The 27,236-nt window shown below is 36.2% G+C and overlaps 1 protein-coding gene and 1 pseudogene across 1 annotated transcript; both read right to left on the reverse strand.

The window, feature by feature from the left end:
- Positions 1-1,727: 1,727 nt before the first annotated feature.
- Positions 1,728-27,150, reverse strand: LOC146168359 (uncharacterized). Its single transcript, XM_083383336.1, has 41 exons — positions 27,021-27,150; positions 25,319-25,393; positions 25,070-25,159; positions 24,799-24,984; positions 23,496-23,621; positions 23,264-23,392; positions 23,022-23,159; positions 22,629-22,766; positions 22,167-22,304; positions 21,742-21,879; positions 20,880-21,017; positions 20,394-20,531; positions 20,093-20,230; positions 19,303-19,407; positions 18,604-18,813; positions 18,246-18,368; positions 17,819-17,962; positions 16,802-16,888; positions 16,268-16,381; positions 16,001-16,129; positions 15,698-15,807; positions 14,964-15,132; positions 14,259-14,504; positions 13,752-13,871; positions 12,902-13,046; positions 12,299-12,461; positions 11,542-11,693; positions 11,223-11,330; positions 10,697-10,882; positions 9,730-9,899; positions 9,314-9,394; positions 8,973-9,161; positions 8,264-8,428; positions 7,426-7,534; positions 6,850-6,972; positions 4,964-5,044; positions 4,608-4,731; positions 4,396-4,518; positions 3,718-3,897; positions 3,481-3,568; positions 1,728-2,422 (listed from the first exon to the last, which is right to left on the reverse strand). The coding sequence occupies exons 1-41, from the start codon at positions 27,066-27,068 to the stop codon at positions 2,267-2,269; spliced, it is 5,520 nt and encodes a 1,839-aa protein (XP_083239462.1). The 5' UTR covers positions 27,069-27,150; the 3' UTR covers positions 1,728-2,266.
- Positions 21,074-21,270, reverse strand: LOC146168360 (small nucleolar RNA U3; annotated as a pseudogene).
- Positions 27,151-27,236: the final 86 nt, after the last annotated feature.

The raw sequence follows: 27,236 nt of genomic DNA on the forward strand, positions 1-27,236 counted from the left end.
TAGGATTACTACCGATTCAATGTATTGCATGGACTGGGGTGTATAAAATTAAGTAAACGTAAAAAGGGTGTACCATTCTGGAAAAGGTTGACAAGCACTGGTATGGATGACGACGCGTGGACTCGAATTTTAAACCAAGCAAATGCCTTTTTTGCGCTTTGCGCCAACACTTTACTGCCTCCTTAATTGTAATTAAACTCATTTTCAAGTGCAAAAAAAACATCCGAGGCCCGCCTAAATCTCAGTTGTTCTAACATTTTAATAACACAATTCTTAGTTAACATTTTGTGCGGCCCGGAGAGGCCTTTCGGAGTTTGGTTTTGGCCCGCGACTAAAAAGGGTTGCTGACCCCTTTTGTAGCCTAACCGGTTTTAGCGGCGCTTGAATTGAAGGAAGTATTTTCGCATGTTAACATACCAACAGATACACATTTATTGTTGTTATTGGGTACTATGGCACTTAACTTCGGAAACAATATACATTTAGTAGTGTTGTTTGATGACATTTGTACTTTATGTCTCACACAGGGGCCACCATTTGTTTTTCATAAAGGACCGTATGTTGCCAGGGATGACCATCGCGGGCCGGATAACTGTTAGAATTTACAATCGCGGACAGGAAATAACCGTCGAAATTATTTAACTTAATTATTGTCTGTTAGTAAATAGATTAGAACAAAAACTCGATATAGAACTCATGCTGTTATCTTAGTTTAAATAATTTATAAAATATATAAGATAGAGACACAACAGTAGTTAGGCCCTGTACTTCATTATTTATGCCCTTATCTATCAAGATGTGGCATTCTATGAATGCAGGTCACGAAAACAGCAGCTATCTTCTGCTGGATATAAAGGCAGGGAAATAGGGAAAAAAATAGTAATATTGGTGTTTTAAAATTCAGGGTTTCTTTAACCAAGGGTGGTTGGCTACATCTTCAGGATAAGTGTTTATACGCATTCTACGTTCAAGTCATTTAGGCCGAAGATTAATTTATTTATTATGTTGTCATATCATGTAATCCTATGGAGCCCCTCGTTTGTTATAGTTTGTAGCCAAAGCATCCAACAGATTTTCCTGCGACACCACCCATTACGTAACGCGTTAATTGGCTATATCGTTTTTAGTTTTGCTCAAGCATTGAGACCCATAAAAACAGATTTGGCCAAGGTGGTTTGAAATCTTATTTTTGCTTATGGTCCATAAACGATTGACTCCCAGATGTTGTAAAGACCACAGGATACTTAGTTTTCTGGAAAAAAAAAAGATCGCTTTCTATAAGTCACGAAAGCCAGAGTAAAGAGATGTAACAGCCGCGGATTGCCGACCAGTGCCCAATACGCAACATTTGTTTTTGTTCCCATGGTGAATTGTCGCAATCTTTTTTTAAATATCGGCTATAACACGCGACTTAAACAAATTTACACGAGGATGGTACAACATAATGTAATTGATTGTTGGCTTATTAATTTTGTTTAACCACGCAGATTTGGGCCTTTCCCAGATCGTTAATCCACTCAAATCTACTAGTGAAGTGTACTGCGGTGTCGTTACAACGACATTTTTCCAGCGTTCCTGTCTATGCATAATTCATATACAACACTACAAAACCAGACGATCAAAATAGTGATTACTCGAACACCATCCTGAAGTGCAAGAATTATAATTAAAATTCGCACAAAAATAACAGCAATCGAGAAAACCAATCTACAAGAATAAATGTGGATGCAGGACTACATATGACAGCGTGAGACAATTAACAACAAACACACTTTAAGCAGTGGGGATAAACTAGAGTTCGGCACAAGCTGTTTATAAAATATGAAATACACAACTCGAAGTCCTAATGATGGTAACAGTCGAAAAACGTTTTTTAAAAGATTTTTTTTAAGTTTTTTCTGTATTTTTAGTAAAGATTAATTAAATATCTCACAAAAGAATCTTAAGTATTGAGGATTTTTTACAAAGCGCCACCTATAATTTATGCGGTCACCAACGAGAGTTTTAAAGTAGAATGCAAGCGTAATATTTGCCCTTGGCAGTATTTGTAACAAAGGTAAGCACGACAAAATATATTGCAGCTTGTATCACTCGTTGAGCAATAGCATGCACCTGTACGTATAATTACACGAAAAACGATATACCACACAAGCGTAAAGTTACATTATTTTAGTTGGTGAAAACTTGCTCTTGGGCAACTATAAATGCCATTACAACAATTTTAGTACTGATCTTCTGAATGATACTAACGAAAAAGCAATCGAAATTACACTTCGGTTGAAGGCACTGGGTCGTAACCATGACCTTGAGAAAGACCAAGGTCGCGCCTTCTGGTTGGTTTCGCTGGAGCCGTCTTTCTGCTCCCTTCCGGGCTTGACACCGTCCGCCACTGGAGGCGTGATGAGCTATCAGCTCCGCTTTCCTGTCAATTTTTTTATGTCGAAGCTCAGAAAAGGTATTACCTTTGTTATTTTCTAGCACAAGTATGGCAGAATGTTGGCGACTTGACGACTATGTTGGCCGAAGAATAAGCCAGAAAAACGAATATATTGGTTCCAAAAAATAGTATTTTTTAAGATCTATTTCACAAAAAAAACCTTGTGGTTGTTTTCACAAATATTCAATTCATATACTTTTGTAATCCCGAATATTGAGGAACAAATTACGCATCACAATTGGCAGGAATCGATTTTGTTGGGACATTCTGAAAAAAATTACGAAAGTGCGAAGCACGGTATTAAATGGGTAAATAGGCAGTGTTTGACAAGCAATCATATCACGCTAGTCGCAATTCCATCTCTATTCAGCCTAACGAAACTAGCATACATACTATGGTACGTTGCATTGTGTGACTCCACCTCGGCAAGCATTTTCTATAAAATTGGGTATAAATGCGGTTGTGTTTCGAGAAACTCTGTTATGTGCTGAATGCCAAAGATTAAAGACCAAAAATGCTTGTCACCAGAAGGCTGGCAAGATTCTGCCAGCCTGTGTAGCACAAACTTTTTAAATTTAGGGTACATAAACACAATACCACAAATTTGCGGCAAGGCCTTGGTTTAAAAAGCAATAGATATATCTGTTTTCGCTATAAAATTGGTTAGTCTGTTTAGAATCCTGATGAAAAAACTGTAAACTGTTCTACGGCATACTTGGCATTCTCCCGAGGAACACAGGTTTACCGCGGCGCACAGTTTGAGAACCACATGCCGAGTAGGCTATATCAGAGCTGAGCAGTAAAGGCGGCGACGCACAGTTGTAATAATTAATTAGTACTTTTTTAAATTTTGTTTGCGTGTTTAAATAGAGTTTGAACTGTTCGGGTGACTGCTGTAAACACAGCAAGCCGTACAAATTGATCAGTTTGCTGGCACTTAAAGAAAGCAACAAGAAAGAAAATATTTGTACGTTTGCGAAGGCAATGCCACTACAACCAATGCACGAAATCACTTATTTAACATCGCGATATAGCCGACTTACAGCGCTGGGTACGACCGTGTCACTATCTGTAGTGGATCCCATCAGAGTATCGGTATCGGTGATGGTGTGGTCTATAGAAACGCCGTCACTGCAAACAAATAAACACTAAAACCTCGGAAAACAAGGGGTAGCTATATTTATTCAAACCGCATTTAAGAAGTAATTTGTTCCGCGGGCCTTGGTTTGACCAACCCTGGTTTATCTACTGAAACTTTCACTTTTATTAAACATGCTCACTATTCGCTTGTGCCCGTAGTCCAGTGACTTGTGTCAAGACTTGACTGACAAGAGCCCGATAAGTCACGCGATTGCCTCAGGTTTGACACATCGCTAAAAGCGGAAGATCTTTTGACGGTAGGTGACGCTAAAGAGTCGACAGACGACGAAAGAACGGCGTACCTTCGCTTTTGATTGTTCCTTCAGACATTCGAAAAAAAAACATGTGTTTAGTAAATGTGACACAAAGCGGAGTTATACATTGATCTGCAACACATAATGCAAGCAAATAGCTCCAAAATAGCACAGTAAATCTATGTAGGATTATTTACATCCAGGTTCAGGAAGAGGTAACAAAACAAACACATGTTGTATTTAATAGAGTATTTCCAATCGCGACCCACTAATAGTTATTAGGATCCCCAATAACTGGTCTCAATAAAGTTTAGTTTTAAACGCCAAACGGCATTCTTAAAATATTACCACGCTCTCTAAACCGGCTTACATACGGACTTTTTTGGTACATATACTTGATTAGTTGTTATTTCACTAACAAGTATTTTGCAAATCTAATTTTTATATAAGATTTTCCGAAGAGACTTGATTAATTATATTAAGTTGTAAAGGATTAGTGGTGCTGTACAGCTATCACGTTAAAACGTAACACCACGTATTTGGAGGTAAGGTATAAATTCTTACTTGACTTGTTCCCTGCTGACACCCTTCATGTTTCCTTTGCAACAATAAACAGAAGAACGCGAACCATCGCTGGAAGCAAGGTAAACAGCTCCATCGGTAATAGCTGGACCTAGATACCTCGCACTATGGATAACGAAATATTGGAATTAAATGTAAACTGGAAATTTATTCAAACAGTAAAGTACAGAAGATATTGGACGGCGTTCACCAACCTTGGAAAGCCGAGAAACGCGTGGTCGATTGCCGAGTTATCGGCTGACACGTCTTGACTCGAATCCAACTGAAGGATCTCAACCGAATTAAATTGTACAACGACGAGGTAGGGTTCACGGTATTCTAACACGGAAACAAAAACTTGCTTTAATACAAACCAAAACATAAGAAATTATGTAAAAACAAAAAAAACACAGTTAAAAAACTACAGCAGCCATCTTCAAAAAGCATTTGTAAATGCATTTTTGAAACAAAGGTGCATGAAAACTAAACACGAAACAAAAAATGATTCGCCATTTAGCTTTTTGTGGTTATAAATAGCTGTAGTTATCCAAAATTGAGTACTGTCACTCACCGAACGACAGAGGCATTCTCGACCATTTAATGTGTCCAGAACGCGATAAGCGTCCAAAACCGTCAACAAACAACCCAAACTCTGCAAGAAAATATTTAGGTTTACAAATATAAAAGAAGTGGCAAACAATCAAAGTATAACTAATCAAATCTATTGAAAGACGGTGTACGAGTTTGCACTCTGCAAACATTATTGTTCCTTCTAGACCAGAGGTTCTTAATCTTTTTTTCAGCCGCGCCCCCCTCAGGCAATTTTTCTATGTCTCGCACCCCCTACGAAAAGCAGTTCGGTATTTTCAATTAAATATTACTGAGACAACATAAAAATAGTGAAGCGTATGGCTGGTCGTGCAAAGCGCGAAAACAATTGAGTTTTATTTGGTTGAATTGGCTAAACAACTGTAATTTTGGAGACTTTTTCGCATTGGGTACACAACAAATTGCTCGTGCTCGAAAATTTTTATCGAGCTGTTTTGACATACGTGTTGTGAAGGCATATAGCTTACTTCGCAGTTGTAAGTCTGTGATGTCGAGCGGCCGCAAATGCAAATGTCAAGCCCAAAAATTAAACATAGCGTTATCGTAGCGTGTTTCAAAAGAAGTAACGACACATAGTACAACGACAATATTACAAAAACATTAAAGATTCGCGCAAAAAAATTCGAGTCCCCTGTTGCTAGCTGTTATAATTTCTAAAATATGGATAAAAAATAGTTCGAAAAAGGGATATTAGCAAAATTGTAATTAAATATGGCCGTTATACCCGATATGAAAACATGCAATGGCACTCAAAGAGACTTTGTGCTAAAAAAAGTAAACGAAAGAAAAAAACAGAATAATTTTTTTGCAGTTTCAATGTTAAAGTTGACAAAAACAGAGGTTGTACAGCTGTAGGAATGGTGCCCGACCCAAACGAAACCAATAAAATCAATGCAAAAATTTAAATAACGAAGTAGAGCTTGCGCCCCCCTATGAATTGCTTGGCGCCCCCTAGGGTTTAATAGGCGACCCCAATTTAAATAAAATGCAATTTTAATTTTCAACCAGGGTCCCGCTATAGTACAGTCCAAGGGTTCCGCAATTTTTAAATTGTTTATCTAATTGAGGTGTTTATTACACTGGGGTTCCTCGAGCCAGTGGAATGTTTCCATAGGGTTCCAATCCAGCAAAAAGGTTGAAAAGCACTGGCATAATCACATGCCATGCTTTATTTCTAAGCAATATAGGCCTACGATGTTTCGTGATTAATATGCTCATTGCGCTTTGTCCCGATTCACAAACCATGTGTTTAAAAACGGGATGTGGTTTCAATTACATTTTTTAATAGAGCCGGGTACGTTGATTGCATGTAAGTCCAAAACAAAATATTTGCTTAAACTTTTGATTATGTTACTTTAAACGAGTTAAAAGAAATGCGGGTTTTATGCATCCGCTATTATAATTAAGAAGTTAACTTCATTTATCTGCAAACCACGTTGGCCAAGGTAAGTAACAACCTTTTGAAAAACCACCCTTTATAAACAATTTGCGGGGAAAAGTGCGACATTCACACGCTAAATCAAAGCTAATTTTTGTTAAATGTCACGTTAGCAGATTTAGCAGCTCTAAGAGCTAAAGCAGCAATTTTATGTAGAAGATTAGCCCAGTCACGTTTATTCTTGTGACGTCATTGTAAAGAAAAAACTACATAAATCGCACTAAAACGGAAATATGACGAGTTAATGGCGACCCCTCAAAAATTTCAGGCAACCCAGTTGGGGTCGCGACCCACAGGTTAGGGACAGCTGCATTAGACGATGCTAAATATCAAAGTAACGTTACTATTGTGTTTTTATAAATTAAATTGACGCTCGAAACGAGGTGTAAATGAAAATAACCAAAAGTTACCGTGAAAACAGAGCAGGAATTCCTGGCGGCCATCAGTGTCGCTCAACCTCAACACAGCAACTGGAAATATGCTCGAGTCTTTTAGGCGACGCGATAGAGCTAGCTCGCCCATGTCCAAAAACTCTAAAAATCGCGCCGGTAACTTTTTATGTTATAAAAATGTTATGCAGCGGCATAAGTTGCGCTATTTGTTTAAATTGGCATATAGATAGTTTTTTCACAATTATTTTTTTCCTTGTCTCTTTTCCTATTACACCGACATTGACTTTCAACAAAAAAAATCAATTTTATTTACGATTAGTTGGATGATGTTTTTTACTTGACAGAGGCGAGATCTGTAGGTAAATATAATCCTTTGGAAGCACTAATAATTACATCAATATTTAACGAAAATAACTCTAATTTGATAGCAGTTAAAAATTAAAATATCTCAAATGGCGACTTTTAGAACGAATATCTGTCAAAAAAATTTGTAAGGTCTCATGCAAAGAAAGCTAAATAAAAAGGCCAGCTGGCCAGGTAATGTAGTGATACAAAAAGTGGAAGTTGCAACTATAGTAACAAACAACTGCAAACCGTCAATCTTATAGTCGGTGAGGTCGATTTCGTAAAACATGTTGGTTCCAATGATCACGCTGCAAGGTGTGAAGATCATACAAGTGCAAGGCTCCGTTGTCGCTATTTCCTGACAACAAAATATCACACCTTTGGGGCAACGTCAGATTTGATCGCCAAACATTAAGACTCGGTGGTTCTCAACTTTTTATGGCTTGCGGCAAACCTCTAATAAATAGATTGCGGCACCCCTACATGATTTTTCCGTAAGTAAATCACTAGAATGTCACAATAAACGGAACTGGAACTACACACATCAACTCTACACAATTTTTTAGAATTTATAAATGTATTTTCTTCCACTATAAATGTATTTCTTCCACTAATCTTACACAAAAAGTTGTAAGAGTTGAGCAAAAATCAGATTCTTAAAGATTCTCAAATATCTCTCGGCAGTCGGCACCCTTGGGCATTAGAAATGGCACACCAGGGTGCCGCGGCACCCCGGTTGAGAACCACTGCACTACGTAATATAAAGATCTGATGAACTTTTTACTAAACATAAAAGTTTAAGTTGCTTATAATATCATAGTACACTTGTTCCTCAATTTAAGAGAAATAATTCCCTCCGCAAGAAACAGCAGATAATTTTGCGTGTAAAATTAGCTTTTCGCGCACTTGTAGAATCAAACATTCATATCAATATTCGACAATAAAACCAGATAGACGAGCAGGAGCTATGTGAGCGGTGAGGTTTAGGTTAGTAAAATTTTGTATAATTTTACCAATTAACTTCTGTGCTTCTTTTACAAAAAACTCAGCCTAAAAAATTCTTATAAGGTCACTTTGCCCTAAATACCTTTTGCTTGCAGAACTTTTTGAGTCTGTCGTTGTACTTTAGCACAGTGACAGACGTAGGCGATCCCGCGCATAAGTAGTGCACTCCTTCGGCGTGTCCACACGCCACCACGTGGCAGCTGTCCAGCCCCACCTCGTGGACAGTTACTTTCCGATCTTTAGCGATCTATTTAACAAGAAAGAGTTGTGGCATGGTTGGGATTTTGCAGTTGGCCGCTCGCCAATGCGAGTAAAATTTTTGCTCCACGCGAACACTTATTGGCACCCACTCGCCGAATGCTGAATGGCAAAAAATAGGTTGTGTTTATCAGAACTACTGAACTCTTTTGTTAATCTGCGACGAATTATCTTAAACGTCGAAGACTGAAAGCCAGTTATTGTGAAAATCGCTAATTAAACTTGTGAACCTACAAAAACAAATTAAACAAGCGCATCAAACTTGGTATTGAAATGTCCTACACATTGTCTGGTATACAATCAAGGCCGGCCATATGAGAACTATTTTAAAACACACCGAAACAGAACGGTCGTTAAAATTACTATTGATGAAAAAAAAATAGGTGGAACGGAAATTCACAATTGGCGAGCTGACATTTTTAGCGAATTTGAGGAATTGGTAAAGGTGTCTACCCTGTTCAGAACCCCTGCTTTATGTGCACAAAAAATACGTAGCTAAAACGATGGTCGATAATTTAGGATGATAAACTTGCCGTGGAAATATCGAAGGTGATGAGTCTGTTCCTCTTTCCCTCAATAGCGACCACTTTGTTCTTTGCGAGCGTCTCCATACGGAAGATGTTGTCTACTCCTCCCACCTGCGCCATGTTGGAGCGAGAGGAAACCGAGGACTTGTTGGGAGCAAGAAGGAAGAGACCGGCGTCGCACCCGAAAAGGATTTCCTGAACCATTGCAGGATAAGGAAATTAAAAGTTAAAAAATCATTTGTACAACTCATTTATTATTTGACTCCGACAATATTAAACAACAAATTAAATAGAAATAGAAATACAAGACAGATACGAGTCAGTCGAGTACTTTAACCACCATTTACCTTGTCAGAAACAGGAAGCGAGCAATTAATTTCGATTTTGTCTTCAATCATCAACTGCAAGATTTCGTTACCCAAGATTTTCTGATTTGAAAATGAAAAAAATGGTCAAAATTCATCAAACAAAACGAATGTCCGAATTTCAAAAGTTTTATTCACTAATTGAGTTTGAGCGGTGTATCGTAGTATGAAAGACTGAAAGCGATATTGCGACTAACAATCGTATCTGATCTGACTACGATAGGCCAGCTAACATGCGGAACATGACAACATGCTGCTTGATAATGTTAAAAGTGAAAAGAACTTGTTTTTCATTTATGCCCCGTTCTGAGGCATGATACGATGTATGCGTTGTTGTGTAAAATAGAGTAGATAGAGGGTCGCGGGCCGAAAACCCCAGCTTTAGTTGTCAAGCTTACAGAGTTGGAAGATATCTCGTTGCGCGGTTGTCCGTGCTTGGAGGTGACAGCCTCCAGCTTGTCGACCCACAAGTGCTTCTCGCCAAAGCCGGCGGCCAGTAAGTAGATGGAGCGCGCCGGCCAACAAGAGTTGCTCGAACCCGTCTGGATCTTGAACACGTACGGGAGGTCTGCGTTAGGAAATCCTAGCTTAAGTTAAACAAACCGACGCTTAAGTGATCGAAATCCTTGAAACTGGTTCGTTAACGCAAACCTTTTCGGATCACTGCAAAAGTTGACAACTGTTGTTATGAAAATTTCGTTAGCATGATAGTTCTAGTTATATTATGTTTTTACTCAATATAATTGAAAATACTGTTGGAAAAAAACGTTCTTGTAGAACAGTTTGTACCGATAATTCCTCTAAAAATAAAGTCCTATTTTTATTGTATAAATTAGAAGAATATTTAAATCAAATAGTACAATGGCCAAATATGGCAGTAAGACAGCATTTAAAACCCTAAGCCACGAGAAGATATGATATGATATAAATCAGTGGTTCTCGGGCACCTTCTGGTCGTATACAGCTTTTTACTATATTTTTGTATCACCAGGTTTCAAAGTATACCTTTGCTCAAATTTTTCTATGTTTATTGAAGCCAGAATGTAAATATAAATAAAAACAAGTTCTCAACGCTTGCGCAGATTCTAGATTATTTTCTACGTATGGCCAGTCAGCATCGATTTAATGGCAAACAGAGAATAAAACAAATTAAATTACACTTATAATTTGCACTGATTTTCGTCAATCCTGTACATAACGACTAGTTAGTGGCACGTGTACCACAGGTTGTAAAACACCGAGGAGGTTTTTTTGAAAGTATTTAAGCAACGTTACCGTAATATGTATGGATTCGATAAAACACATACTCACACAGATTTTATCGTTTAATTTTGGCGGGAACGACAGAATAAGGGTAACGCTCACCTTGCTTCGCGGTGCCGGGTAATTCCGCCTGACCGACGTCGGTGTGAACGTAGGCGGCCTTGGTTAGGTCAATCGTATCATCCTTGTCACTCTTGGTGGGCGACTTTGCGTTTGGGGGGCAAATACGGAGGTGAGTGGAGGTGAGGCGAACAACTCGGGTAGTCCAAGAGTCGTCGCCGCACAACACTACAACAAGCAACAACTTTAACCCAAAACTCGAAGGTGCATTGCTGTCAGTTAACCCTTAAGCCTTAACACTACATAGGGATGTAAACTAATAACCTAAAAAGGCCTTTAAATGTTCCAATTTAACCTATTTGACTTGATGGAGCAAAGCAATGACGTCATTTGGTATCGGATCGGAAAGCGATCCTTTTTGTCCAAAATATCGGAAATAAAATATCAAGTATCGGACATCCCTACTTAACAGTAGAGCAATTTAAAAATGGAGGAGAAGTGGAGCACGATATACATGAATCGATATTTCGTTCTAAAAAGCAAGGCGACTACTTTGCAAGCAACAAACCTTTTAGGCAGCCGTGAAGCTGGTCGGAACTAGAACCCTTGAACACGCAACTTATTGGCGAGAGGTTGGAGGGTTTCGGACCATCTTTAAATTGTTGGAACAGTCCACCTAGAAGGACGTAAAGATTTTTGTTTTATTTAATACGCTCGTGAGCCTCCGTAAAACACAGTCGGTCTTGTTTATCTTTAGTCAAAATAAAACTGTTTAATCAAAATATATAAATAAAATTCAAAAACATAGTTTTTTACGTGGTGTTATGTTCAACTACTATTTTAAAAGAAACTCACAATGATAAATAGCCAGATTTTTAAGTATATACCTGGCAAACCACAAGTGTTGGTGACACTCTTGCTACACTTGGTGTGACACGCGATCGCACACTCCGAACAACGCAGCGAACCGTGACCGAAGTGGATGATCGCAAGGCAAACGGAGCAGCGTACCGCTCGTGTGCAAAGCCATTGAGACAGCCTAGGAATAAATGTAAAATAAAGCTACAATAATAACTTTGTTCTTCCAGCAGCTAAAACTACGATACAATGTACGGCGTAACAGTATATTCATAAAACTACAAATCGTAAGTATTTATAACTAGCAAAACAGCTTATGACGTTACAACGGAAAAATTGTATTTCAAGGGGTCACGTCAGGTCAGGTGATTAATATCACAGGATCCCTGAATCGAACCACGAAACACAGCAAATTTGATAGTAATACGATTCTACTCGCGTCTATCTGCGAGCTAGTTCCAACTTTAAAATATTGTTAAGTGATTGAACGAGAATGTGAAAGTAATGGTTCCTTTACCTTTTATTACCATCCTTGTTTTGGTAATGCATAATTTGAAATTAGCATACCAAAAGAATCATTAGCCCAATGTATTTAAGTGACGTATCAGTTATACAACGGTTTTTATGTAAAGTATGATGCAGCATGAATGCCACCGGCTATAGGAAACCCAAGTTTAAAGCGTTTATCGCAGTACACTAACGTAACTTTTAAAACACAATTTGAACGACCGCCGAAAACAGCGTGAAATGACCAAACAAGGCCAACTGAAAAGCGAGCAAACGAACCGGTGCGGTATGTTGTGGTGCATTCTGGGCTTGGATCTCAGCTTGTTGGTCTTGGAATTGGGAGAGGCGCACGATTGTGGGGCCGGCGATTTGACGAGCGAAGATATTGCGGCGATCGATCCCGGACTCAAGGGCGTGTCCATGCCGTGCTTCATCCGTTTCACTGCAACATCGGAAGAGAGTAAAGTTTGAAATAAGTTGTTCTTGCCATAGTGTAAGAATAAGAATCTCTTCCGGCAATTTCTTATTTTATTTCCGACGTTGCGCTAACGTATACGGCGTGTATTCATCAGAGAACGACATATTTACACCACGCACGACAGCATGCAAGGTAAAGAGAAAATTAAACTGCATTTTTTCTCTTTTTTTGCTCTGCGTTAAAATGTTTAAATGGCTGATGCAGATAACCTGTATGATAAATTAAATACGAAGTTCCTTGAAGACCTTCTCGGTATCAAGGTAAAGTATTGTTCAAAGTTCGCAAAAATTTGAATCAGCATAGATTTGGACTTGTGATAAAAAAAACCTGTTATAAATATTTACACTTTGTTACATAATGCGTGTCGAGCAATTAACGATGCCGTGCAAGTAATGGGCGATTACCTTTTGAGTTGCTGTCCTGAAGGTCAGATCGAAGCAGGTTGACTTGTTGTTGCAGCTGAACGTTGGAAGCTTTCTCAGCTTCAAGCAAATCTTGCAATTCTCTGTATTGTAGCGGAGCCTGGTACACAGTCGCTTTCTTTTGATTCTGCGAGATTGTTTAAGTTTACTGTCGGGGATTTCTTAGTGTATATCAGTGGTGGACAACCAGTCATACACCTAGCCACATTGCTTACTTGGTCAATGGTAACCGCAAAGAGCCACAAATTACACATGGGTAAAAATAATATAACCCCGTTTCTTCCGCACTTACACAAATAACTTTGCTCAGCTAGATTTATTATATGTGCTGCACACTAACAATATTGCATGGGCTATATCTAGGCGAATTTTTATTTAAACTCTGGGACTCGAATAAATGCTGCCATGCTATCAACATTTCTAAACTCTGTTGACTTTACCCTACATAAAGGAATAGGATTTAGGCAAGGTGGATCCCTAAATTTGTTCAAGGAGCATGGTAAAAACGTAAAGCCACAAAATGTGCGCAAATATGAAACGAAAATCAAGCATGTACGCATTCAAGTGGATAGGGCGACAACAGCCCTTTAGATGTCAGCAAACTGCAACGAGACGCATGTCGTTTTAATGCCGACAAGATTTCTTAAAACGGGCAAAGACATACTGAAAAGTTAAACGAGATTCGAGCGAAGGGCGAAAAAAAATGAATTAAAATAGTTATAATCGGCAGAAAATTGAGCAAACGAGAATGTACACTGGACGTTATAAATCTTATTACAACATAAACGTAAGAGTGGCACAAAAGTAACCGATTGTAGAGCTGTTGACTCACCTTCTTTTTCTTCTTGTCGGAAGATTCCAGTTCTTCAACTCTCGATTGCAAGAAGTCTATGAGTTTGATCTGTTGCGCTCCCGTGCAGTTCAACCTCACCAGCTCGTGAGAATGCGCAAGCTGTCCAAGTTAAAGGAAAAACATCAAGCATACACGATTAGCACAATATGTCTACAATAGTGTTTACATATTTTAATGAAGTCTTCAAATAGCATATATAAAAATATAAGTTATATATATTAATAATGGTGGATGTTATTTGTCTTGATGGTAATAAATTTTTCGCTTTAGATTAGGCAAAATTAGAAATGTTACGTCTTGGGTATAATCTACGTGGTTCACAAACGTCTGATTTATGTATTAAAGGGCTTTTAATTAAAATGCTACGCAAGTGGCCTTTAAACACAACCCCCACCTTCAACTAATTATTATTCACTCAGTTAAAAATGTTGGATTTACGAAGAAAAGTATAAAATCAAATGCACTTAATGTTTCCAAAGCTCACACCTTGTCAGTTTCCAAATCGTTCAGCATCAAGGTCTTCTCCTTTTCCAGTTCGTCGCAGCGCTCAATCTCGGCGTGCAACTGACGCTCCGCCCTAGCGACGCTCTGCTCGATAATTGACAGGTCGGACTTGCTTCGATCCAACTCGTGCTGACAGCGATCGTGCGCATCCTTCTCGGCGTTGAGTTTCCGCTGCACGCCGGCTGCGTTGAGCTCCAACAAGCGGTAGCGTCGCTGGAGGTCGCGGAACTGCGACACAACGATTGCTGATTTTTTTGTTTTTGTTTTCATTGATCCGCTAAATTAGGTTTCCACTCTGCAAGACGTGGTTTTGCGCTTTTTCCACATAAAATGTTTCAAGTTTCTCCCTATTGATGCTCCATTGTCTGATAAGCTGGTTAAACGCGGCCCAATCGAAATACCCGACATTTATGAAACAATTTAGTTTAGTCTGCACGAGGCTCTGCGTGAGGTAAAAACGTAATTGATTGTCCGTTTACCACAAGTTATGATTTTATTCATTTCTGGTATAATACGAAGGAATATTTTAAACGAAATATCAGCATCAACATTTGCCAGGCCAAATAGTTGCCTGTAAATCGAGCTGTTACAAACAGAAGACCCTTCACAATTGGCATATCAATAACAACAAAAACCGTTTGTGGCAAATCCTATGGTTGTTATACAGCCAAGGAAAAAGCTGTTTACCTCCTCCGACATTTCATGTGCTTGATTCATCTCGTTCCTTAGTTGTATCTTCATCTCAGTCATCTGATCCGCGCTGTTTTGGTCGAGCTCAGACAATTCGCTCCTCATCTGATTCTGCAAACTCCGGACTTCCACTTCCAAGGAGGAGCACTTCTTCTGAGAATCATCCCTGGATATTTTGCAGCCCGATTATTTGACAGATTTTCGCTTTGCTTTTTTTGCGAAAAAGTGGATTACGATAAAAACGCGCCAAAAGTGGTTTAATTAAACAGAAGTGTCTGACACAGAAAACGATTTCTCCATTTCACAAAAAAATTTAATAAAGAGTGTAAAAACATTTGGACGCGTATAAGATATGTGTAGACACGGTTTTGTTTTCACATTTAACGAGCCACAGATGGTTTCTAGTAATTTTCCTAGATGAGACAAAAACAGAGTTCAAGTTTTACGAAATTAGCCAAATTTGCCTTGGCGCCGACAAAAATTAAGGTGATCATTGATCAAGCACCTTAATAAGCCTTCAGCCTTCTTAACTACTGCCTACAGTAGAAACAGTTCCAATTTGTATTCTTAGAGAGATTAATGTTATGCTTCAGTACATATCAATTCCAAAAATGCGAGACGTCTATTTCGAGAAATCAGTTTTGTTACTTGAACTGAATGCTTCGGTGAAATGTAAAAGTACAATGATTTTGAATTGAATAAATTTTTGCTACAACAGTAAAGCAAATCACCTTTCCATTGTTAAAACGTCATGTTTCTCAATCAACTCGTTGTTAAAAGTCTCCAATTCTTCCACTTGCTTTTCGAGCATCAAACATGATTCCTTAAGAAGCTCGGCAGTCTACAGATAAAAACACAACTCGTAAATTTAATTTACAACGCAACATTAAAAACATCAGTCAAACTAAAAGAAAATCCTAAAAAATATTTTATATTCGAACTACTGAACTAACTATGCTCATTGTTCATGTCAATTTTTTTTTATTTAATTAGATCGATCTTATAATGAAATTATTCATTTAAAAATTACACACCTTTTCTAACTCAACCATCTTTTTGCTCTTTGATAATTGGTCGGTTTCATGCACTTGAAGTTTCCGCTGAAGGTCTCGATTTTCCTTCAGCGCCTTCTCTAATTTAATTGATTGCGAAGAGTTATTCTCCTGTTGGAAAACAAGTGATTTAAATCAATTGTATTTCTAATTAAACCGTCACGTTACGAATGGAAGTTTCGCAAAGGATCTTATAGTTTGAGTATTAATATAACCAATAAATACCGACTATCGTTCCGTATGGATTACCTGTAAGTTCTCGCACTGCCCCTTGTACTCTTTTATCTGAACGTCGATTGACCGAAGGCGGGAAACTTCCTTGTCAAGTAAATCGCGCTCAATTTCAAGGTTTTTCTCGATGTTCTGCCGCAAGATAACAACGAAATGTTCTAAATCAGTATTTCACATTTATTTTATCTAACCGCCAATTTTTATCAAATTTTTATCTTGCAACCTACTTTTACGCCGACCTTTTTGATATAGCAGCACAGTGTCAAAAAAAATTTTCAAAAAAATTAACTAAACACAATTCAAATCGGAAACCGGTATATATGCTTAAAAAAACATTTGCACATAAATCGCATTGCATAAATTAAATTCTTTCACCGATATATTTAAAAGTTTGGTTGTGCAAAATAGAAGCTACACCCCTCAACCTGTTTCAAACTTTTAAATATATTGGTGAAAGCGCTTTGCCAACCTGGAAAGCCCCGCGTCCTATTGGTTCAGAACTGACAAACTTAATGGTTTTAACATAAATTGCAAATGTACTCTTAGTTTTACCTGCGCTTCAATGAGTTGCTGTTGAGATTGTTTAAGCTGACGTTGTAGTTCGGTTATTGTTTGTATTTGCTTCTCCGAAAATGTTTTCTTTAAACAAATATGTTTTAGTTCGCTCAGTACAATTCTATGTGTACAATAAGAAGAATGACATTCTTCTCTTTGTACTATTTTACCAAAAATTGTAGTCATTTTAAACAAAATTGATATTGTTTTGCATAACTATATAACGTCGTCACATATCCTTAACTTACAAGCATCTATTTTATTTAGGGCGAGGTGGTCCAATGCAACTTAAACGGAAAATGTTTTCTGCAAAAAAAACTTTTTTTTTGTGCTTCCAGAAAATGCTACATTTTTTTCAAGACAAATATAATATACTAACAATTATTGGCGCTTTTTAAAAGTTAAACGAATTTTACGCCCTTGTAATTTATCATATTTAGTTTTTTATTTGTATAGTGAATTTTAATACGGTAAACCAAGTCTTAATGTATATGTTTGCCTTAGCAACCTTTTTTGATAGGAGTGCTGCAATTATGTTACGGTTATCCCTTACGTTGCACATCTTGAAATAGGCATATTTTTTTTATGCAATACGTCGTACAAAAACGTGTCGCAAAACATATGCGGTCTGCCGAGCATTTGTTAGTTATAAATTTAAATGCCATGAGAAAAGGCAGGCGTGGAGTCGATATATATTGATGATATGGAAAAACGTATCTTTATGGAATCCAAAACCATTGGCAGCAGGTTTCTGCGTGTCGATCACTGTTCCGCTGACGCATATATAAACAATAAAACTCAAAGTTCAAAAACCCGAGTAAAAGCAGGTTCAGACATTTTTTAAAAGGAATATATATTTTGCCTATGCTGGCATTGTCAGTTCCTTAATGTGAATGAAGGCTCCATTCCTTTAGAAAAATGTCTGATCCTGGATTTACTCGGGTTTTTGAACTTTGACTTTTAATATTTGTTCATGATATGGATGCGAGTTGCCGGGCGCATCTGACCAGTCACCTGTTCGGTTTTGTTGAGGTCGAGCTGTCGACTTGCTTGCGACGAGGCTTGCAATAATTCGCTAGCCAGGGATTTCTCGCGGTCTAACTCACTCACGGCTTGGTCCCTGGTTGCCTCACATGCTTTCATGTCCTGTTTGGCTTTCTGAAAGAAAAACGAAAAAGGCGATAAAATTGGAGCGCTCGAACCATACCGGGGTAAAAAACACTGCGCGTAAGGGTTCACGAAAACTTCACAGAACCAAAATTAAAATAGGACAAATTTTAAAAATACTTTTGTTGAGTTGAATATAGTTAACATAACTTGATCAAGTTTACCATAATTTTATAAATTAGGGTAAAACTGACATATTATATACATTTTGGTGTTCGCCATTACGAGCATGACCGTTATAACAATTTAATTAAAAAAAACGTTAACGTTATACCTTTAGTTCAAGTTTTATTTTCTCGTTACTAGCTAATGCTGAAATTAACTCGTGTTGCGTTTTCTGGTGCTGGGCTTCCTTGTCTGCTATCGCACCTTTTAGTTCACTTTCAGCAGTTTTAAGCTAAAAAATGAAACACAACCAAATAAGTTATTGTATACCCATTTAAAACAGGATGAGATCTATAGTTCAAAATAAAGTCAAAACAATTATTTTAAACACTATGATATCCGATCTTGTGAAACTTCTCTTTATAATTTGTAAATTGCATGCTTAAAAATGAATATATTCAATTAGGCTATATTCACATTAAAGTTAAAGTTCAAAGAAAAACTATTCGGCGGCTGGTATAGTTTACCTTTTCAATTTGCCGATCTCTTCGCTTCTCGCCACAAGTTGCATCCGCGACGTCACACTCAAGACTTAAGATCTTTCTCGACGCCTCGCTCAGTTCGTTTTTGAGTTGACTTAGGTTCGACTCCAGTCGAGTCTTGGCACGCTGAGCACTCTGGATCTGACTCAGGCTCTCCGATGTTTTGCTTGTTAGCTCGTTTTCGACTGATTGCAGCTGTTAATTAAACTCAGGTTGGACCGAATACACGCTAAGGGACCGTCCGATGGCAAGTGGAAGTAATCGTTGCTCGGGTGGACGGATATCAAATCTATTTCCATTCGAGATCTAACACGGGGTTTTGTTTTTTTCAGAAATAAAAATTAACAATTGGGGTTATATTAAGCTTAGGGCTAAAGTTTTTATTCTAATAACCTGAAAAAAAATATTTTTTCTATTTTATACGATAGTTTGGACTTAAGGGGGTAGGGTTTACACAAAAAACAGAAAATTTACTTACTTTATCGATATTCGCGATTTTGCATGTATTATATTAATGGGTTATTTTTTATGTACCAATAATCATATATAAACATTGTTAGCAGACTTAAATAAAAAATAATTTTATGCACAAACAAGATAAACATAACATATAGGAAACAAATTTATAATATTACGAAAATTGTATTATGCCTCAAATGTAACTATATAGGTAACGTAGTATACCTCCTTTAATTCATTTCCTTTTCTGTTAAGTTCAATCTCCATTCGCCTGGCCTTCTCTCTCATTTTTTTGACTTCGACTTCGGATTCGCTGGCTTTTGATTCAATCTATGCAATATAGTATATTAAATTTAGTACATAAAACTATTTGTATTTTGTGTTTTACGGAATAGTTTTAAAGTAATAAAAAAAAAATTGGGTTTAGGAAGCAAGTTAAATATAATTACGGCATTTTACATAAGAGTGTTTTTATTGAACACCTGAATTGTCACTCATAATTATCGAGTCAAAACACAGTATGAAAATGCCTCAATTACATTACAATTACATTAAAACCTATTAAATTATATCAATTACAATTGATCCAACTCTGGTTTACATAGAGGGGTGCCTTTTATTGTTTATCTATAATGTAGCAAAACTGTAATTGAATAGGGCTGTATATGTGATTTTTAATAGACAGAAAACATGCAATGGTATTTACAGAGACTTTGTGCTAAAAATTGTGAACACAACAGGAAAAAATAAAACTAAAAAATTGTGTGCAGTTCTAATGGTAAAGAGTTTTACAGGTGTAGTAAATGATCAGGACTAGAAAACGATCATGTGCAAAACCTCCAGTCATAGCCGGGCCGTCGCTCTACCAACTTTGTACTATATTATAGGTACCGTTATCGTTGGTCAGTGCGTCACAAGGGCTTGATTACAGAGTAGACATTGTGTATATGTAGGTTTCAGATCGTGTTTGGAACGACAAGCAATTTATGTTTGCAAATTGAAAACACACACATGCCTGTATTAACTGTTCTTCCTTGAGGAGATTTTCGGATTGTAGCAATTCATTCTTTTCTTCCAAAGCTCGGATTCGCACGCGATAACTTGAAGCTACGGAATCGCCTTCGAGCTCACTGTGGGCTAGCTTGGTTGATACCTGAAATATTTCCGTAAATAAAACAACAACTATGAACAAAGTACGCCCTACTTGTTGAATTATTAGCTTTGATTAAAAAAGTAAAGTGATTCAGCTTTTTAATAAAATAAAAATTTACAACAAGTAAATATTTCCTTTTTTGTTGTTTTTTACCGCGACTAACCTTGTACAATTGCTCTTCCTTGCTGTTATTTTCGGCCTCAAGCTTTCGAATCTTATCTTCAAGAGTCTTGACTTGCGCTAGTTTTTGCGATGATACAGATTTCACTTCTAACGTGTGACTGTTTAGCTCGGTTGTGAGCTGAAAAAAAGACCGAAGTGATCTTAACAATGCTGAAATACATACCTGCTTAAAGTATTGCACATTGAACAGTAATTATCTGACAGTGCTTCTTTGGCATCCCCGCAGCAAACAATTGCAAACTAGTTTTGACTGCGGAATCTTGAGTTAACAATATTTGGAGAAATTACTGATTGATTTTATTTGAGGCACACGTCTTAAAATAAGAGGTCTTAAACACAGCGTAATCAAAGTTGGATAAAATATAGTGACATTTAACACTGAAAAAAGTCTCCTAAAGATATGTATAATTGTGTATGTATTGTATAATGCAAAAATAATCGATAATTTCATTAACTTCTTAAATACCCTAAATATATTTTCGTCTTTCTCTTTTCCCTGGGCTTCCAGGTTCTTCATCTTTGTTTCAAGTGCTCGAACGTGAAGAGTTTGTTTCAGAGACGAAGCTTTTGTATTGTTCTCCATACAAGAAAGCTTCGATGCAAGCTGAAAACATTACAAAAATGTTGACCACATACAAAAGAATAGGGTGTTTGATGTTTGCTTTTTTTCATTCATCTTAATACCAAAAAAGGGATTTAGAACATTCATCAAGATTAAGTTCGGTTGTTTTAAAAACAAACTAAACTTAACCAAACTTTATGCTCAGAAGGAACCACTACTGATCATCATCACAGTAAGGTTCTGTCACACTAGGATGACGTTTTTAAGGTACATACTAAAGAAATAATTTGATGTTTTCTGGTTGTTTTCAATGTAGTTACATTTAAGATAATATCACAAAAATATTCGGCGATAATCAAACATTTATTTCTGGCCTCTTTTTGGCCTTTCGCCACAAATATGCCGATAGTTTTTATTAGTGGCCTAAGCTTTTCCGGTAAATATCATTTCGTTCACGACCACATTGGATCATCCTTATTGTCGCCAGGTTAGTGATGACGTTGCGAATTCAGTATTTTTAATTAGATGTCGCCGGGTTTCACCTGGGCTAAGACGAAAAGTATAAACGGTAATCAAGTTTATTGAATTAGAATATCAATTTGTCAGTTTTCACAGGTATAAAGTTTCATGGTAAACCAAAATAGCACTGTTAATCTAGCAAAGCGCAGCAGTCTGATTTTATTCACAAAACTACAGTGTGGTCTGTTGGTCCAAAAGGCAAGAAATAATGCGTTCGACTGCAGTTCTTGCAGTTCATTACACGTACCCTGTCCACTTCTTCGCTCTTGGCCTCTAGCTGCGTTTGCAGGCTACGGACTTGGTCGTCCATGACCAGTTGTTTGTTGTGCTGTTTAGTCGTCAGGCCTGCGCACTTTGCTTGCAGCATTTTTAGTTCGGATGACGTCTGCAACCCAAAAAATTGCATTAAATTGAGAAAAAAAAGAGAAAACAATTTAAAATCTTGGGTTGTGCAAAAAAATCACAAATCTGGCAAAAAACTCCAAAAAGCAGAATCTTCCAAACAAACTACAGAAAAGTACGACCGTAAAAAAGGTTTAATAAAAAGGTAAATTCAATGGTAGAACTTATAGCACATCACATTTATTGACTAAACAAGAATGAATTGCCTATTAGTGGCGAAAGGGTTACTATCACATGTTTTAAGGCTTAGCATCGCGATTAAAAATCAACCTTTATTAATTCGTCTTCTTTTAAATCTTTTTCATGCTGCAATTGGTTGAGCTGTTCTTCCATGGATCTGAGATGCTCTTTCTGCCGAGAGCTGAGAACATTTGTCGTCTTTTCCGCGCTGCTAAGCTTTGACGAAGCCTTACACAGCAAAAACAAACTTACTAACACGGTTTCAACAAATATGTAAAACTTGCATTAACCGAAATGTAATTAATATCGAATAACTGTATATAAATTTAACAATTGAGTTCACGAAAAACAAAAAGTGTACTGTGGATAAAGTTACCTTAACGAGACAGTGGATGAACACACTATTGCATATTTAATACTAAAATTAAAATGAGGTAAAATTCTCAGACGCGCTACACCCTATCTTTCGAATTATGGCATTGCGTTCATGCTATTTATCTGAATAGACATTTTTTGACAATTTTTAAGGAAAAAAAAGGTTTAGTTTCTTGCCATTTGCAGATGTTCATCTTTAGCAGCAAGTTCTTTTTTTAATTTGTCCATTTTATCTTGAAGGGACCTAACATGAATTTTCTGTTTTGTAGCAAAAGCTTCGTATTCCGCCTCCAACACAGCTATCTTTTCATTTGCCTGAAAATACAAATGTTTCACAATTGGAGTACAAGTCAACACAAAAATACAGAACCATAGAATCAATGAAAAAATATTGCAAGTTTGACGAGTGTGTATCGCTGATGATAAATATTTATCATGCTTGCTATAACTGTGTCTCAATTAAGTGAAACTTCAGTTGTTTGCTGTAAATAAATATAAGTAACCCTCCTCACCACCATGTTGATTAACATATTAATATGTTTTAAATTTATAACGTTCTGGAGAACAAACCTCACAAAGCAGGCGTTCCTTTTCCTCAATGTTCTTCTGGCTTTGTTTGTATCGTTTGTCAGCTTCCAGCAGTTGACGTTGTTGCTTTGATGTTACTGCTTCTCTTTCACTGGAGACACCAGCAAGTCGTGTGTTGACCTATGTTGTAACAACTTTTTGAACTGATATTTTTCTATGTTACTTTAAGGTAAATTTAAATTGATAACAAAAAAGGTTTGTAAATAACATTATGAAAATGAAACCTTTGCTAAATCATTGGCCTTCTTCTCACAGTCTGCTTTGATGCTTTTAATTTGATCTTCTAATACTCTGATTCGAACTCTGTTCTTAGAGGCAGCTGTTTCAAACTCCTGGTGAAACTTTTCTTTCATCTGATATGGTACAAGGTTAAAAGCTACCAAATTAAAACAGTAAAACCAATCGGGGAAGTAATGCTTAAATCTCTTTAAACACTTTGTTATACCAACAACTTACTGATACAACCTGGCTTTCCTTATCCTCAACCTCCTTGTTTAACATTGAGATTTTTTTTTCCAAAGTATCAATTTTAACTTCGTGGTTCTTCGAAGCAGTCAGACACTTCTCACTTCTTTTAACCATCTGAAAAGAAAACAAGAGAAATCCAAAATAAAAGGGAGCCCCAATCCTGATCTTTATATTTTGCCACAATTTTGATTATTAGTTTATTAGTATTTGCAATATTATGGTTGCTGCAAGCGTTAACTGTTAAGCAACAAGCCATTACGTTTTTTTTACAAAAGAAACTTAAATTATAGCAAAGCAAAATAAAACAAAATTTATGATGTTATTTTAAAGCATATAGTTTTTGTTAAATACAGTTTGCAGCGACATATTTCATAAATTGCTATAATCTCCAGTAATTCTGTTTGTTTGAAACAACAATATTTACTTGTAGTTGTAGACAATAAAAGGGTGTATCTTTATGGAATTCTGCTTGCTAAACACCACATGAATATAAGTTTTAAAAACTGGTGTAAATTGCAAGATCAGATGTTTGTGCATGTGAATAGGATTAAATTTGAATTAAATTACTGATGATGCCGCTTATGTAAAATATATATTCCTTTTGAACAAACGCCTGATCTGGCAATTTCACACAAGTTGAGTTTACTTCTTCTATACAAGTTGCCTCTGCCTTAATTTAGGACACTTATTTTTAGGAAATCTATCTAATGTAAATGCAATCCCTTGATAATTAAGTGGAATTATTTACTTGTTGTTATTTTAAATATCGTCGCTAATAACAAAAAAAAAGTCCGAAAATGCCAAATTTTTTTCAATTTTTATGCTAATAAAATTGTTGCACGTTTTTGGTGAATAGTGTTGTATCTCTAGCTTCTTTAGTTCATGAGATACGAATTTATTTAGTGTACTAGATGCAATTGTTTCTTATAAAGTGCTTAAAAGTGTTGTATGTGTCCATTTATGACAGTTTTAGGATTTTGTGTTCCTGTTTTTATAAAGTTACCACCATTTAGGAAATAACCAAATTAACGACTTAAGACAAGTTAAGTAGTGTAACAATGGATGAAACCGTTTAAAGGGGTGTGAAATATTGTGGTATTCTGTTCGTGTTGGGCATTTTGAAAGTTAACCGCCCCAATTTTCCAAAAAAAGTAGTTATAGTAAGTGGTTGGAAAGTGCAGAAAAGCAGTAACAAGTCAGCCAACAAAATAATATTTATTACATACACATCAACATTAACAAGTTTAATAAATATCTAAAAATAAAATTAATAACAAATTTAATATAGAACCTTTTCTTTGTCATTTTCTAATCTGGTCAAGGAGGCTTGTAACTTGCTGACAGTTGCTTCATGTTTGCCAAGTGAACTATCAGATTCTTTCAATCTTTGTTCAAGCTCTCTTCGCTTAGAGTTTGATTCTTTAAAAGCCTTGTCTTTTCTCTTGAGTTCTGCAGCATACTCCTGTTCTCTCAAATCCTATAAATAAACAATTATAAATTTACAAAATATATATATAACCTTTTTCTACATTAAAGCAAAAAATATGTCTTAAAGCATCTACCATGAGCTGGGAATGATGCTGTCGTATCTCATTAAGAACTTTCACAGCTTGAGAATCACTTGTAGTATGGGATGTTCTGAGAATTTCAACCTAAATACAAATTGATTAATAAGTGCTGTTATGTAGCACAAAAAAGCCATGTTATAGTAGCATATGCATAGTTTACCCAAATATTTTAATTTTTCAACTAATTTTACTGTAACTGTCATTTGACCTTGACCTTTCAGTCATGAAAGCAGAGATACATACTTGTTCCTTTAACTGTCTGTTCTCCTGTAGATAAACTGTAACATCACGCTCAAAGGCATCTCTTTCAGCTTGAACCTAGAAATCATTTTAAAAGATAACTTATATACATTGAAAACTATTGAGCACATGTGTTGGTTCTCGTTTGAATCTATTAGCTCTTGAGAACCCATTTTCAGTATTTTAAACTTTTAATATGCAACTTCCAGTTTAGGTGTAATACATATAAACCAGAGTCAATTAGAATAACTTTCAATTTGGTAAAATGTTTACATTGCTAGACTGATTGTTTTACATTTTAAAGAGGTCCGAATTTACACCAAAAGCATCCACAACTTACTTAAGTTATACCAAAAAGATTTTTTGATTTAAATAAAAACATATTGTGCGCTTTTGTTGAAATAATTTTCTTTTTCACCAAATGTCTACATATTATACATACTTGTATATCACCAAAAATACACTTTAACATTACTTTGTGAGAAAAAAAACACAGGTCATAATAATACCAAAATGGTATTAATACAAGATAGTCAGAATAAAGTCAAAATTAAAGATAGTGAAACAAAGACAAGAGCTAAATCCGTCAGAATAAAACATAAATGACCAAAATTTAACTTCATCACCAATTTAACTAATAATTTTAACCATAGACCAAATTGTAACCCCACCCATACCCAAGGGCAAAAATTGTGGTGGCAAAACAGGTGTTAATTAAAAGTTTGGCATCCGATGTTGATGCTAAAACAGTTGTGCCTAATCATTTATCGCATCACCTCTACATAGATTATTTTAAATGTTATGTAGGCAGTTCTTATTCTGACATGTTCAGCTTTTGTCATCTATATTACTGATTATTTGACCTTACTACTGGCATTATAGGCATATAACTATGGTTTAAATATTGTTGCTTTATAAGCCACTGGTTTCCCAAAACTACTTGGCATCGGCTGCAATGTAAAAATATAGGAAATGTTAATGAACATAGATTTTATTTAAATAAAAAGGCTATTGTGGAGAGTATGTATAACAATATTTTTGCTTGCAATACAAACTATAATTAAATATCTTAGGTCTCAGGATATTTTAAGTAATGCAAAAATACGTTTATTAATAGTGTATTTACCAAAAAGTTTATTGAACGTAAAATTTAAGCTGAATTTTGATGAAATTTTAAACTAAATGGCACTTAAGCAACTTATTTCATATTTTGGAAAATAATTTTAAAAGTTTGCTTCATTTAATATTCACAAAGTCAAATAAGCTTCAAATAAAATTTTAAATCAGGCCCGCGATCTCTAATCGTTGCAGCAATCCGGCACTCGACCATAAGTTGTAAAAATAAACCAGCCTTACGAAAAAAGTTTGGTGACCTCTTGCCTAATCTATAAAAGATACTTTGTTAGCTGGGAAAAATTGTCTCAGTGAGTGCATAACAGGTATTTTACTGGCTCGCTCTGGCAGGCTTTAACCCATTAGTAATTAATAACTATATATACATCGATTTAACATACTATCATAGGGGGTAAATATAGCAAATTCAGAGTTAGTTATAAAAAATGTTAAATTTAGTTTCACGGGAAGTGAATACAAAACATATTTATCAGTTTGCAAAAATCACGTTCAACAAAATTGAAAAAGTTCATTCATAATGCAAATTTTATAAATGGAATTAATTTAAGACAAAACTAGATTATAAGTTTACCTCTCTTAACTTCCGTTCTAAATGACGTGAATTTCCTGATCTATCCATTTTCTTAACTGTTCTGTAATATTGTTAAACGCCTAGCATTGTCAGATTACGTTTTACCCAAGGTGACAACAATTTATTTTCTTCCTGGAATGGTTAATACTTTTTTGAACAGCCCGCGTCAAGGCATTGACTTCGAAGTAAATAGACCGTGACGTAATTACTTTGTAA

Source organism: Ascidiella aspersa, chromosome 1 (assembly GCF_963924565.1).
Source record: "Ascidiella aspersa chromosome 1, kaAscAspe10.2, whole genome shotgun sequence".
NCBI lineage: Eukaryota > Metazoa > Chordata > Ascidiacea > Phlebobranchia > Ascidiidae > Ascidiella > Ascidiella aspersa.

Excerpts from the sequence above, each read along its gene's own strand:
- LOC146168359 (XM_083383336.1), bottom strand. The coding sequence starts at position 27,068 with ATGGATAGATCAGGAAATTCACGTCATTTAGAACGGAAGTTAAGAGAG. Across the intron at positions 25,394-27,020 it reads TAGAACGGAAGTTAAGAGAG|GTTCAAGCTGAAAGAGATGC; the intron begins GTAAACTTATAA and ends AATGATTTCTAG. Across the intron at positions 4,519-4,607 it reads GCGTTTCTCGGCTTTCCAAG|TGCGAGGTATCTAGGTCCAG; the intron begins GTTGGTGAACGC and ends CGTTATCCATAG.